The 16,420-nt window shown below is 32.7% G+C and overlaps 1 protein-coding gene across 1 annotated transcript; it reads left to right on the top strand.

Moving 5' to 3' along the window:
• Nucleotides 1-1,991: 1,991 nt before the first annotated feature.
• On the top strand, nt 1,992-14,768 carry LOC111506874 (arsenic resistance protein 2). The gene is given in 16 exon segments (XM_074176710.1): nt 1,992-2,148; nt 2,533-2,667; nt 3,506-3,676; nt 4,399-4,596; nt 8,375-8,441; nt 8,500-8,668; nt 9,092-9,622; nt 9,678-9,963; nt 10,105-10,423; nt 12,053-12,329; nt 12,332-12,348; nt 13,073-13,106; nt 13,109-13,288; nt 13,361-13,532; nt 14,331-14,431; nt 14,553-14,768. Coding segments are annotated over 15 exon segments (2,673 nt in total). The 5' UTR covers nt 1,992-2,148; nt 2,533-2,545; the 3' UTR covers nt 14,582-14,768.
• Nucleotides 14,769-16,420: the final 1,652 nt, after the last annotated feature.

A 16,420-nucleotide genomic window follows, 5' to 3' on the forward strand; every position in this document is an offset into this window, starting at 1 on the left:
TTGCAATCTATCGAAACGAGGAAACCGAAGGTACCGAGAAAAAAGAAACATTCTCACGAAAAATCACATGTAGGACGAATTTCGACAATGAGAAACAATGTTTCAACCTCGATAACATTAATGAAAATATTAACATACAAAATCAGAATGAAAAGTCGCTAAGTATTTCATTATAAAAGTTGTCTAACAAAAAAAGAAAGAAAAACATTTGATATTTGACCAGGAATTTGATTGTTGTACAAATACTGTTGTACGAATACTGAACTAGATGAAATTAATGTTTTGCAGAAAACAATTAGTGGCTTTAATGAACACAGATCCATCAAAGAAAAGTATATACAAAAACTAAAGTATGATCACGAATAATTTTTTCAAGAAGCACTGAAATCCAAATAAGAAATGAATCAGGCCCGTAATTGAACTTCAAAAAAATTCTAGATACATTCCCAACCTCCTCTCTTCTTCGTGTTTCTTCTTCTTCTCAGCTTTCAATTTTATTTTTTCCCCTAGCCCAGCAAAGTACGATTTCTATCTCTCTCTCTCTCTATGTTAATGGCTTTTGCCATTGAGGCGCATTAAGCCGTAAAGTATAATTTATGTGCAGTAATTTTATATCCTCATCTGAATATTCGCAACTCTGTTGCAACTCGTATTTTCATGTGAATATTTTGCTATCGACTGTCAGCTGTCATTTTTTTCTAATAATAACAATTACTCGAAAGTTGCTTCATGTTTTGTTTACGAAAGAACACGAATGAAAATGGTTTGTGGCGAGACTAAAAAATACAGAAAAAATTATTCAGCATGCCTACTTTAGAGTTTTGACCAGCTTTTTTGCATGACGTATGGGTTCTTTAAATTGAGCGACTGTAATAATTTCAAATTACAATTCGTCAAATTGAGAACGGTTACCCTAAAATAGTTGAAATCAAACTCAAATAGAATTGGTCAAAACATAAACTTTTATTATTTTACTGATAGTCAATAATTGAATGTAATGTCATTTTTTATGTTTTTTGAACACGGTTGAGTGACTATCATTTACTATTAGATTTAATCTGACCATATATCATCATCTCTTTGAAAAGGTTGTGAAACTCTTCCATTACTCTACGATTTCTTAAAATTTTACTAAACTGAACCTTCAATGAAATTTCAATAATTTCCAGAGGCGATATATTTGGAAAAGTTGAAATGAATTATTCCAGACATCCATATTTGGGGACAATATAGTTAAAATATTACAATGACATGTATTATGTATGTTTTATAATTCCTTGATTCATTCGATTGATAATAAATTTCAAATATTTCTACTTTCTGAATTGGATCTATTAACAAAGTCGTGCGGATAGCCAAAGTTGACCTTACAATGTTGCAAGACTTAGATTATACACATGCTTCATAAGCTTGATTTTATTGAAGTGAAACATAAATTCATTACATTCAAGTATAATAATTATTATAAGAATTTTGTGAAAAAATATATATTGATTTCAAACCCTGATATACTTTTTATAGGTATAATTCCATATTTATCTGCTCTAGGTCATTTGGGTGATAATCGGTGGATGAATAAAATTGTCATTTTTTAAAAGATTTTATATGTTAAACGTTCGTTGTGAATTATCACAAGTTTGTAAACATCGCACGTATGAGTGGCTTATTTCAGTTAAAGAAAAGACTCACTGATATATGTATAATGCATATTTGGGTAAACTTGATTTTCAGAGAATTCAGCAGAAGACAAAAGTGATTTAGAGAAATTACTACCAGAGACAACTTACTACCTAACTTGCAAGCATTAACCTATCTTTACCTCTCATTGATTGAATAACCACTTTTACAGGTAGTTTCTTACCTAACTCCCACCTTTCGGAATTGTATAAATATTGAATTATCTTTCTGACACTCCACATTCACTGAGATCAAAAGGAAGGAGATGTTACTAAATCTATTCCGAGAGAGCTAAAACTGTTGTTGGATAGTCGTAAAAGCTGATGCATTGAAAATTTAAACAAGAAGCAGAGAAGAAGAAATTTCTAGGGCGTGTAAATTAAGCGTTGCTTTTGCTGGGTTCCCTTGAAAATTTAGAATATTATTTTTTGTGGACAAAATATTGGGAATATTGCAGCATTCTGACTAATAGTAAGTACATGCTGCTCGATGCAAGGAGTAAAGAACCTTTAGCTTACTTTGGTTGAAATAGTGATACCGTTTTTGAGGTTAGGTCGATGTCATTCATAATAGTGATACATCGAACACTATCCAAAAACTACTTTGTGGATACGTCAAGTGATAGAGCGAAATAATTTGCCTAAACCATCAGATTGATTTGCCCTCAATATTTCTTTTTTCACAGATATTGAAAAGAGGTCAACGGTTTCATAAACATTCACACCTTTTTATTCATTTCTAAAAAGACTTTTTTCTGGCTTGGATACTGATAATTAAAGGGTTTCAGATATTTCAATCAATGAGAATTCTTCACAGTGTCTTTAATTACTAATAATTGTTTTCTTATTATCACAGAAAACTTTTAAGAATGGCTGACAGTGATGATGAATACGACAGAAAAAGGAGGGATAAATTCCGCGGTGAACGCGCAGAGGCAAGTTACAGAGGCACAGATAGAGTTGCGAGACCAAGGGATGACTGGAGCGAAAGGTATATACACCATTATTATTCTTTAGTAAATATCTGAACTTTATAAGGATTCCTAATCAAGATCCTGTTTACCTGCCCCCGGTTAGCTATTTACTGGTGTGAAGTTGTGGTTTTTGTACAGACATATTAGGGAATAAACTCTAGTCCTGGAAAGTGTGCTATTCCCATCACATTCAAAATAACAGGACATGTCCATTCTACTGCCATGAAATGGTTTCAATTTATTCTCACTAGTCATCTATAAATTGTTCTCATTTTGAGTAGAGCAATTGAGAATTCATTCAGTATGACATTCATTTCTGAGCTGTTGTTGATTTTTCATTCATGACAACTTCCATTGTCAGTGTCAATTTTAATTGAATAAATACTATTCCTTTCAAACCATCTGCTTCATTTGATTCTGGTAGAAAGCTTCTTAGAGAAATTTTTGATGGAAGAAGAACCTTTTGATATTTATAAAGATCTGTTTCCTTCTGGGTAATCTGTGTTATTTTTTAATTAGATAGATGAATCTCGCTTTCTCTCTATAGACAACAGAAACAGTGTTTACATATTAAATTTATTTCATTTAAAATATTATTTTTCTAAATAAGACTCTTTAAGTCACAATTTATGAGATCTGTATCCATTGGGTAAAAACTGTGAATTACAAAAATCTTTTACTATATAACATGTATAATGGTTTTGTATAATATTCGTAATATCAGTTCCGGGCAGTTTCTCAAAGATTTTGTGGACTGATACATTGATAAAAATGATGATATATTTTTCAAAAACGGCGAATAATTTATATTTATGACCTGTCTTTTCATTTTCAATTATCGATGGATTTCTTTAGGGATTCATGGTCTCGACCAAGGCCAAGAGAATATCGCAGCGGAGTACGTGATAGAGGATACTCTCCCAGTTTGGAACCGACCCCAAAAAGAATAAGACACGACTATTATGGAGGTGGTGGAGGGGATAATTATTACAACCACTATGGCTCGTATCATCAACAACCTCACAGGTATGATTTTCTCAGGTTATTTTGTTGCGATGAAGGCTTGGTATGAAATTTTACAGTTGGTCTGAAACCTAAAAAGCATTATTCAACTATATTATTATTGAATGATAATTAATTCATTTCTCATCCGCTTGATTCGATTTTAGTTTTAGTAGTAGATTCCTTCTGTATGTGATGAATGAGAGTGGCCAAAGAACTGGTTCCCGAGGTGCTTCCTTTCTGGAAGTGCAAGAATAAGAGGTTTAATGAGGTTCATTTTTACAGCAGTTTTTTGTTGAATGAAATTTGTAAAACTGCTCTCATTCCTTCAAATGTCAGATTTCATACTGGTTCATTTTGCATGAATATCGTATATATGAGAAAGATATATTTTCAGAAGTTGTGTCACATAAAAATTAATTTTTTAGAGCATGCATTTTCTGAATGACGATTTTATGAAAAAGTGTTCAACATTGGTTTTGTTCAATAATGTTCCTTCGTTTACAGGAATTATACAAAAAAAACTTTTTCATAGTCAGTTTCTTCATTATTATGTTATACTGTAGCTGATTAGAAAAACAATGAAATGTTTGAATCCCTAGTAGAACTCTTGTGATCTAACCTAACCCAACTAAAAACCATTTTATTTTATTTCATGCATGGTTTTTTTCTCCAGATGTCGTTTTGAGTTAAAAACAGAGAACTAACATTCACATTTACTAACATTTGCTGTTTCTAATTTAAAGAGGTTATTTCTTCAGAGAACCCTCCTCATCCCAGATGGAGGGGCAACAACCGCCGATGATGTCTTTCAAGGCCTTCCTGGCCACCCAGGATGATAACATTTCCGATAGCGAAGCTATCGAGAAATATAATGATTATAAATTGGAGTTTCAGAGGCAGCAACTCAATGAGTTTTTCGTTGCGCACAAAGATGATGAATGGTAAGTTTCTATACGAGTACCTCCTAGATTAGTTGTATGTGTAGGGTTGATATTTACATGTTTGAGTTGATGGTGTATGTCTAGTTTTTTAATTCAGTTTGAAATCTTTTGTAGAAACGTGGATCAACTGAGATTTTTATATTGGTTAGAGTTTTTTTATCTAGAAATGCATATAATTGGTAATTGGAGAAAAACTAATGAAATTATTATTAGAATTGGAGCAATTGTTTTGATTAATGGAGTTGAACAGTGAATCTCTTTGAGAGAAAACTCTGTTTCCAAGAATCTTCCAGAGAAATCTCTGTTTCTAAGAAATTTGTCGAATTGCAATAATATAAATTATTTTGTCCCTTCAAATCATCTTCTATGTAAAAGCACTCTCAGTACGTGCCACTATTTTGATATATCTGTTGAAGATAACATGAAAAATTCAAAAGAAATCATATATAGTACATTTAATAACATATCAAAAACTCACTGTAACTATTGTCGATGATCTTGTAAAAGCGTTTCTTTGAACATTAATTATAAAATTAAATAACTAAAATAAACAAACAAGAATTTAATGTTCCTGAAGATAAATGCATTGATCTGGTTAATAAGTGGTTTACTATTATTCCCGTTTTTGTATGTATGGATGTGTTAGAAAATCCTACAATGAAACTTCAATAAGATGCTTCATTTATTTGAATTTATTTTTCTATTTTTCAAAATAAATTATGAACGTTTAAGAAAATTTTGGAGCAATTTTTTCAATAATTCTTGTGGGTTCCTGTGTATGGTGCCTTGTATTATTATAACCCAGGAAAAGTAGTTTTACTGTAAAACACATTTCAAATTGAAAATTAAAAATTCATATGAAAATTTTCTTTTTTGGGGAAATAAATAACATTAGAATTAGAGCAGTTAAAATACATGGACTACATAGTTTCCATCAACAGGGTTTGTATGACTTGGTCTTTAGCAGCAAAACAATGAATATTTTGCTTGCAGTTTTCTAGTAAATGACAACTTTCAGATAAAACTTTGTAGAAACTAAACCCATTTTCTTTCAAAAACTAGTTTTTGAAAGAAAATGGGTTTAGTTTAATTCACATTTGCTTCCAAGATCTTACGTAAGAACCGAAAGAAATTGTTAAGAAAATCTAAAAGTCTTGAGCCAAAAATCACATTTATTTTTTTGGCGATTTCCACCAATATTTTCGTACTCATTTAATTTTATCAAGTTATATTTTGACTAATAGGACACAAAGTTTTTATAAAATGAAATACCATAACAATAAAACAAACTGACTGTGCTATCACAACAAAATACAAATTTATATTTTTTATTTTGCAATAATCCTCCAAAAATGACTTTTTAAATCATGGTTCGGTGAAAGTATTACATTTTGTTCAAGATTCAAACTTTTTTCTATAATTTTAACAGAACACTCCTATAACAAACGATTTCAAATTGAATTTGTACAATTTCTTCGCAGATATATTTTCAGGAAAAGTACAGGGAATGGAAAGCCAAAATGTTTGAATTTCTACCTGTGTTCATTAATAACTAATCTTAAATTTGAATATTGAATACTTTAAGCGAGAATTAGATAGAAACTGTATTTTTTATCTGTAATTTCAACGTTTGAGCAATAGATCTTGGGTATGTTCTGTCTTTCTGCCAAATCAGAAACAGTAGATTTGTCCTACATCAATCAAAAATGGTACATGTGCTTTTCATTCCCCGGACCATTGTTGAAACATTCATACACCTCAACCAGGACCAACAAATTTGTCAGGCCTAACAAATTTTGTAGGCAGTTTTGAGAAGAGTTATGTTTTTAGATGCCCCCTTTACCAACCCCAATCCCTTCATTGCAATGTTATTTTACACACCTTTTTCTCCACAGCGAGAGCCGAGCTGAAGTCCTCATAAAATATAATTATGCGACTTGTGTGCTCCGACAAAGGAAAATCATTCGCGTTTTTTAAATCGAAAAGTTAAATGATATGCAAATACACAAATATGTGGAATTTTATCTGTTTTCCGTTGATAAAAGGCCGTGCGCGCAATGCACGAGCTCTCGCGTTCATTGTTTAGGGTAATTCGAAACAGGTGAGATTTACAGCAGAGCTAAGTCAACTTGTGACTGTAACGACTTGTGTGGATGGCGAAAGCGAGCGCAACTTTTCTGGTTACATTTCGTAAGTGGGTAGTTACGGCCGCTTTCTTGCATGAATGATTTTTTCTGTTTTGTTTCCGTTTGCTCGCGGTTTATGTTTCGATATTGTAAAACTGATCGAGTTGTTTGGAGAAGAGAAGTTTAAGGAGACAATTTAATTTTTCCGAGTTAATTTTATTTCAGTTTGAAAATCGTTTAGTATATGTTATTAATGAAAGAATACATACTAATAGCAAAACAAATAAAAATTATGGTAAAAAATTTGTCCATTTGAACATGAAAAAATAAACTAAACTAATACATACTACAAAAATTTATTAAATAATGGAAGTCACATAAACAGTATTCGGAAAGTAAATATCTGAATTTACAATTGTTTTGATGGGAATTGTATTTTTGAATTTTTTTTGCTCTGATTCTTTCACGATTCCACTAGTTCGTTGGAGTTGCTACTTTCGTTGTACTGAGTGATCAAAAAGTATTCATTTTTATTTATATCTTAGCTTCTTGCTTGTGAATTATTGGAAAAAATATAAAAAATTAAATAAGAATGCAGCGTTCAATTTTGATTTATAAATTGCAGAGTGAAATGGATAATTGCTATGTATTTTTCTTTCTACAGCTAGAGTGGTATCAAAATTATTAATCGTCTTTTTCATTGAACACTAACATTGAACATTCACTAAGCTGTTTAAGTTGGTAAAATGTGTTTTGCAATTAACATATTTGTGTTCCAAAGAAAACTGTCACAGGTTACTTGAATTGATAGAACTTTAGCCTCCAAAGGAGGACTGTCCAGAGGAGTAAAGCCAGTTTGTAAAACTGAATACCTTAAACAATTTTGCATATATTCAATCACTAATAACTTTGATTTCAATGCAAAATATACTTTGTCTCAAGAAGGATTTCTTATTGACAAAGCATTATAAAAATATAAATAAAAAGTAGGGTGTTACATGGACAAAGTAAAAAAATGTTTAAAAAACAAAGCATAGTCAACAACAATTATTCGGAAACCAAATTTTTTTCTAAGGGTTTTCTCACAGGCAAGAGTTATATATTTTGAAGAAAGTGTTAAAAAGTTTCTTTTAATTGTGTATCTGGTATATCATGTGGAATTTTGGTGGTTCAAATGGTATCACATTATAGACTGATTGGATAAAAAATGTTTTTGTAGCATTTCCAGTTTTACAGAAAATTTCCCAAAATTAGGAATATCAAATGAAACACTCAGTATATATACATTTTACACACAAACATTCTACTCTGGTAGAAAAATGATACTGCGAACAACTTGTAAGAACTGATTTTAATTTTTTTTTCAACTGTTCACAAAGCAAACTTCTCAGGAAATATGAACCATCTCAAACTGAAATTTGATGCATAGTTCTCAAATGTTAATCATGATGTGCTAAAATCAAACAATCTAGTGAAGTAAAGAAAAAGAAAGTGTTACAGAAAGTTTCTGTGAATGCAAAAAGAATTTGTCTCTTTAATCAACACTCGTAAACTATTTGCCTGCTTTGTGTGAATGGTCTGAATGAATTTAAAATTTCTGCAACGTCACCAAAAGCCACCACTAATTGTTTCTTTTATGATTGTGTTTTTAGGTTTAGACTTAAGTACCATCCGGAGGAAGCGGTGAATAGAAAAGCCGAGCAAAAGGCAGCCCTGAAGGTAACTAATTAGTTCTATATAAAATTTAGCATGTTAAAAATGTCTATTTTCATTACAGAGGAGGGTGGAAGTGTTTCTAGACTTGCTAAAGGCAGGAAAGATAGACGGCGTTACGGTAGATTGCGCCAAAACCAACGAGCTACTCAAGTTGTTAGATACTGTCGTTATCAAGTTGGAAGGGGAACAGATGAAGATCTCGCGTTACTCGAACAAGAGTATGAAGGTAAGTTAAGCCATATTATTTTTATTGATTGTTAGTAATGAAAGAAGCTGTGGAGACTATGTAACTACACAATTTACTTAATTATGTATCCTGTGAACAAATACGCTACAGTCCTAAGTCTAAAAATAAGTCTACATTTACATTACAAGTGCTCACATAATATTCAAATTTGTCACAGAAAAAGTAATGTCTCAGTTTGTAAACCAACTTCAATAGTATTTCTTTATCTTGTTTTCACCTGTGATTCCTCGTTTTCCTTGTATTTGCAAGTTACTTAATAGTTTGGTTTTTTTGCTTACTTTGTTTTTGTCACCTTAGTTCCATTGCCTTCCTGTCGTTTGTTTTATTGTATTTATTTTTCACAAACTTAGAAGGAATTGTTCAACATGTTATTAGTTTTGGTTTGTATGTTATTATACTTTTCCAGAAATGGAACAAAAATATAGAGAACTCAAAACCAAAGATGCTGACAGCGACAAACCCAAGGAGATCAAAGATGGCGAAACCATTGTTTTGAAAGAGGAACCTGGTACAAACAATAAAGAAGCTGAAAAGGCAAATGGCAACACTAAAGATAAAGATAGGGGTGAGAAAGAGGATGACACAGAGAAGGAAGATAAAGACGATAAAGAAAAAAGTGAGAATGATAAAGATGACAAAGAGGAAGACGGAGAGGTGGACATGGACTCTGAGCCAAACGAAGAAAGTGAAAAAAAAGATAATGAGAAGGCTATAAGTGAAGAGAGTAAGAAGGAGAAAGATAATGAAAGTGGAGAAAAGAAGGATGATACATCTGCAGACGATAGAATGATTGAGGGCGAAACGAAAGATGAGGAAAAGGAAGAGAAGAAAGTTGAGGAGGGAGAAGAGGAAAAAGATGAAGAAGGCGATGATAAAACAGAAAAGATGGATATTGTGGAAGAGGCAAAAAAGCCCGAAGAAGAACCCAAACAGAAAAGTAAGTGATACCTGGTTTATTCTTGATATAAGGTATAATTTAATATTGTTTTCAGAGAGGGAGAAGAAGCGCAAAAGATCTTACTCTGGAAGTAGCAGTGGTTCTTCCAGCAGTAGTAGCGACAGTGAAAATGAAGATAATAAAGGGGAGAAAGAGGAGAAGGAAAAAGAAATCGAAAAAGAGGGAGAAGGAGAGAAAAAGAAGGAAGACGATATTCATTCTGTTGATGATGACAGTAACAAGCCCGAGAAACCTAAATCTCTTCACAAAACCACTTCGATATTTTTGAGGAATCTGGCCCCAACTATTACGAGACAAGAAATTGAGGCTATGTGCTCTAGGTATGTAGTGCTGTCAAATCTACTAACATAATCAGGTTTTTGTCTAAAGTGGGATATTCCACTAAAAAAGACACCCAAACACAATGATAAACTATTTATTACTTTATTATTTGCTCTTCATTAAAGTTCAATATTCCATAGGTACGAGGGCTTTCTCCGCGTGGCATTGGCCGATCCTCAACCAGAAAGGAGATGGCTGCGCCGTGGGTGGGTCACTTTCAAACGGGAGGTGAACATCAAAGAGATCTGTTGGAATCTGAACAACATAAGGCTGAGGGAGTGTGAACTGGGGGCCATCGTCAACAGAGATCTGAGTAGACGCATCAGACCGATAAACGGCATTACGGCTCACAAGCAAGTCGTTCGCTCCGACATTAGGATATCGGCCAGGGTTGCTTTGAACTTGGACAATAAAGCCGTTTTATGGCTTGACGCTGAAGATAAGGAGAAACCTCAACCGGTAAGTGCTACATAGCCTCACCTACAAATTTCATTTTGGTGTTGTGGCCTAAACTAAATAAACTATTTGACCAGGTAGCTACTACATCCATTTATGTCATATGCTGAGTAGTTTTCATAATTAAAATCTCACTTGGTATTTGAACACATAAGTTCTTGAAGGATGTAGGTTCCAGGCTGGGTGTAGCAATAATTATCATAGTTTTTTTGCGAAGCCAAGCTCAAAATAATTTTAAAGGAATTCTGAGAAAGCCTCGTAACCTAAATGGGGCATGCATGATCATGAACTTTTTCCTACGTTTCTTGCTGGAGTTGATTTCGAAAATTTTCATATTTTTTTCACAAAATTCGCACCCAGTTTCATTTTGGAACCTACTTTTGATTGTGTTGTTTTGATTCTCAAGAATTGAGGGTAGTTTTCAGAAACTGATGGGGTCTTGTCATAACACAAAGATTGTCAATACAGGATACATATCCATTTTTAAGATGTGTGGGAGGCTTAACTATAAAATGAGCATTATATATTGATAAAAGATCCCCTAAAAAAGGGTGATAAATACTAACGACTATTTTTTTTTGTTTATTTTCATTGACAGTTTACATTGTATATGAATAAATAGTCAAGTCTCAGTGTAGTTCACAAACAAACATAATGTCTCAAGTAACGTACCTTATATCTTATTCTATTATTGGTTTATGGAAAACTCATCCAATGAATAGTATGCTTTTCCTAATAATAAAGATTTTAATATATGGTGAACACTTAATAACCTCATGTCTGTCAAATGGCACATGTAGTTCATTTTTTGCCTTGTATTAATTTTGCAATGAAAAAATTAGTTTGTGAATTCGTTCTGATGTTTATAGACATATGGAGACATTTCAAAAGTATATATATATGGTGTACACTGACATAATTTGATAATCCTTGAACAACGATCTACTTGAGAATGTTGGAGGTTTGCTAGCCATGCAGCATAGTATTCGTTTTTGTGAAAAACAGATTTTTGGAAAGATAGTTGAGTTAGCCCAAAAACAATATATTATATTAGTCGAGATTCAATTTCAGGCTGATAGTACATGATGAGTTGTCCTTTATTTAAAATCTTCTCATTATTATAGATCAAGTAAGCGATTGATGATCATTTTGATATTAAATTTTCAGTGTTTCTTCTAATCCAGGTTCTCTACCAAATGTACACCAAGAAACTTCACATTGTCTCTGTTTGTGCTTTGCATATTGTTAATTTTGATTGCAAAAGTTTCACAATTACTTTGCCTTGTGTGAACTCGTATCATGCTAGTCTTATTTGCATTGAAACATAGATTATTTGAATAGCACCATGTGAATAGATTATTTACTATTTCAGTACAATCGCTTTCTAGTGGGGAATCGTTCTTGTTAGATATGAAGAAGCACTGTCAGAAATTTCATTGAGAAACAACAAAAATAAAACATGTCCCAGAATTGAGCCCTGTGGTACACCATCATTCACAGATGAATAGTTCGATCTGACCTCATATCCATCAATTGCATTATTTTTCAAGTACACATTGACATGTTCTGTGAACAAATCACAAAAATAAACTTGATAATTTCTAATTACTGTATTTTTGATTCATTTTCCAGACCTTTGGATTGGTCTCCAACAACCCAGTCCTCCACAACATTACCGATTACTTAATCGAAGAAGCCAGCGCGGAAGAAGAAGAGCTGCTAGGCCTTGAACCTACTTCAGAATCGCAAGATGTAACTTCCACAGTAGAAAGAGACGAAACTTTGATTTCTGTCTTGGATCGCATTATTCTCTATTTGAGGATTGTTCATTCCGTTGATTACTACAACCACTGCGACTACCCCAATGAGGATGAGATGCCAAACAGGTGCGGTATATTGCACGCGAGGGGGCCCCACCAACGTCAAAGGTGAGTGTTTGTAGAAGTAGTTGAGTGACTTTCTTCACCAAGCCCTAACAGTTCATGACTTTATCATCAACTTATATGTCAATGAACTGAATAATCCGATAAACACTGATAGACAGGACTAATTCAAAATTGAGAAACAGATTTGTAAACAATTTCAATGTAGATACCACAGCTGTCTTTTCCGGTCACCGTGTTTACATACTTATCTTCGATCTTGGATCTGAAGGCTCCATCTCTCCAACAAAACCAGTAAACAATAATATCCAGCACATAAACGTCCAAAATAATTAATCTCCTATATTGCAACATAAACAGCTACTCATACAGAAAACACATCATTTGCAACTACATTGAGAATAATAGCATTGATTGCTCATTGTAATTTTGTTCCATAAATTACAGTTATTATTATTTATTCCATTATTATTGTTATGGAAAATAGTTTACTCCAGACTATTGACACATCTTTGTCAATTTTTCTAGCAGTCCTATTGCATATTTGCTGAGCCATTATTCTAAATACTAGACTACTTAAAAGTAATTAAATAAGGTCAATAACACATTATTATTCATGCATATTCATGACAAAAGATTAACATGTGATTGTTACTGAAATTCAGAAGTGTCTGGAGTTTTTCTATGACAAAGTTTGAATGGTTTACTTTCACTCTGATTTCAATTGGAATATAGTTATAATAACATGACATATCCTTTGCTTTTTTAGACTGACATGACACAATTTATCGGGGCTCCAATCGAGACCAAATGGTGGCCTTCTTACCAGAGAAGCCGAAAGAAGAAAAAGACAAGAATGAATCCAAGCTTGTAGGCTTGGCTTTGAAAGACGTTGACACGGAGATTGACAAGTTTGTGCAGGCCAATACAAGAGAATTGGCCAAAGATAAATGGTTGTGTCCGTTGTCTGGGAAGAAGTTTAAAGGTAAGTAATTTCCTTCTGTAACTGGATTTGAAGAATGCTACTCACTTGGCTAATATTGTTTTTTTGTTTTAGGCCCAGACTTTGTCCGAAAACATATATTCAATAAGCATGCGGAAAAGATTGAAGAGGTGAGGAAGGAAGTCGAGTTCTTTAACAATTACCTCAGGGATCCGAAAAGACCTATGTTGGCGGAAGCTCCGCAGACGAAAAGAGATGATGCTCCTAGCTATGGTGGTGGTCACAGGTGAGTGTTACATTGTGTGAGACTATTATTTTGAAGTGTTGAGTATGGGTTGAATTGTTTGTAGAAACGTGCCCTCTTGGAAACTAAAGTTGATGTATTTCACAATTTGCTTAACTAAAATGCACTGTATATAGATTTTCAGTTGAATATGAACAATTCTTATTACTTAAGGCTTCAGTTAAAATCTCCAGAACATAATAATTTCTCAAGTGAAATTTTTTACCAATTTATTCCCAAGACAATTCCATAATTCATTTGTTATTGTATTAATGCAAAATACAGAATTTAGAGAGACTTGAATTTTGGTAATCACTTTCTGGTTTTTCAAATAAGTCTTCAACTTAATATGAGATTTTTATCGATTGTAACTCCCATGTAGTCAAAATTAATTTTCTTTGAATTTATGGCGGAAAATTAAAAAATTTTTAAATTTTTTTCAAAATCCAAGTTGTTTTTTATATTTTCGTATAACTAGACAAAATCAGAATTGCACCTGTAGTTTTGATATAAATGCCTAATTTGTCCCAACGAGGTTACTAGAATGAACAGTCCCAAAACAGATCCCTGTGATACACCAAATAGAAAGTTTTTTTTTGTTCACATTCACTTTCTCCTGTAGCAAGTAAAGGACAAACCTGAGTAAAGAAGGGCGATTGACATCTCCTTTTGCGAAGACTTTTGATGCTCGAGGATTTAGTTCTCCGTCAATCCCATAGATGGTGTCTTCGTAATAAAGGAAATGTCATTGTCCTTCATTATTTAGAATTCATGTATAATTGATTTTTGACTTCATTACAGCTTTGGTGGTGGCGGTTATGGTGGTCTGGATACGGAAGGCCTCCTCCATATTTCAACCAAGGCTTTCCCCAAAGGTCAAGGGGCTACCAGCCACGAACTAGGTATGATTTTCAATTTAGTTTACATACTTCAATAAATATAATGAAATTTTCATTAAGAGCATGATAAAAACACTTATATTCAATGTACCACATTTTTGAATCATATTTTTTTTATTTTTAGGGGAGCACCTGGAGATTTTAGGCCTGTAATTCACTACAGGGATTTAGACGCACCAAGAGAACCAGAAGAGTTCATCTAATAATTAGGTCTAACTATTTGTGTGGTGACAGTTTTAATGAACCCGTTAATTTTTATAGTGTGCTTTATTTGTGAAGTATAAACGTAAGAATATTTGTTTGCAAATATGCGAAATAAATCACTTTGACGAAATATAAATGGTCTATGTAATTCTTAGAAAGCATTCTTTTTCAAATGAAATGAATGCATAACCCCCAACTGACCTATTCAGCTGGTTTCTTCTAGAAAACATCTGTATCCTGCAAGAGGTTTATTTTCAAAATAAATCTGGAAAGGTCCTATTCATAAAACCGAGGGAAATTTTGAAGATGTCAGTATTTAAAACTCAATAAACAAGTAAGTCTACTTTAATTGTTCGAATAATAGGTTCAGTTTGTGTAGCAAAACAAATTTCTCGTTGTAGCGAAAGTCATCTATAAGTATTAAAAACCCCAAGGAAAAATATAAAGATTTTTGAGAAAGAATATTAACTATAATAATAATCTATTTACCCAGATTGATCTGTATAACCACAGGAGCAGAAGTGCAAATGAAAAAGTCAATGTACAATATTGAAAAGAAATGTAACTATACTAAAATAGATAATGTTATAAAATAAAAAATATGTAGAAAAAATATATGATGAAACATAAACAGATGTATACTTAAAGTGACCAGACGTCCCGTTTTGAAGGGGATTGTCCATTTATTCGACTATCTGTCCCGTTGTCCCCAAATAATGATCTGGGATGTAAAATAGTCCCGTTTTCTAAAATCATCTCTAAAAAAACGTTGATAGGTATCGGATGTGGAGCCCATATGTTTCACAATGCTATAAAATCTGCTGCAGACGGCCTTCCTTTAGATTACGAAAGCATTATTGTAAAAATATATAAATTTTTTATATTTAAACGTTTGGAGTTGAAGCTCTAAAGGAATTTTGTGCTGAAGCTGAAATAGAACATCAACAAAATGCTCGACTACAGCAGATCTCCCTGGCTTACGCTGATGCCTGCTTTGGAGAGAGTTTTGAAAATGTACCAGCCGTTAAAGAATAATTTTTTGAGCATTGAAAAATGTCCCAAATCAATAAAAGACTTTTTTGAAGATCCTACATCTGAATTATGGCTTTGTTTTTTACAAGCTCAGTCAGCAAGTTTTCGCCAAGCTGTTTTGAAGGTTAAAGGTAAAACTGTATCAGTAATTTAATCATAAAACTGAAAGATGATATTTATGAAGATTTTATGAAAAGAACAGCTACAGAATTTAATAAAACAAGTCGTGAATATTTGGAAGAATGGACTAATTTTCTTACTAGAGAAATGGACATATTTTATTGGTCAGATTCTGAAAAAGTACCTGCCTGGGAAGATGTACAAAAAGCATTGGATGTATTGATTGAAAAGGGATATATTGACAGTACTAAGATACAGAAGTATTTGACGAATTTTCATTAATTGTAAACTACATCAGTCCACAAAAAATTACAGACCGGAATAATTCTAAAGTTCACACAGAAACTTGTTGGGTGGAAGTATTCAAACACTTTCGAACCAAAATTTGCAACATGAAAATTTTTGTATTTTAATTGAATATATTTTATGTCTACCTGGTAAAAATGCTCCAGTAGAGAGAATATTTTTTTAATAAATAAATTGTGGACGTCTGAAAAAAATCACTTGCAGGTTTCAGTTCTGAAGGCGATGTTGATAACGAAGATCAATATAAACAAAACGTGTCAAGAATTTCACTCTTATTTAAAATCATCACCATCTTTATTGAAGCAAATTTGTTCCTTCGAAAAATATGAA

This window comes from Leptinotarsa decemlineata, unplaced genomic scaffold (genome assembly GCF_025532065.1).
Source record: "Leptinotarsa decemlineata unplaced genomic scaffold, Ldec_3_MD MMD2_tig00002082_RagTag_RagTag, whole genome shotgun sequence".
Taxonomy (NCBI): Eukaryota; Metazoa; Arthropoda; class Insecta; order Coleoptera; family Chrysomelidae; genus Leptinotarsa; species Leptinotarsa decemlineata.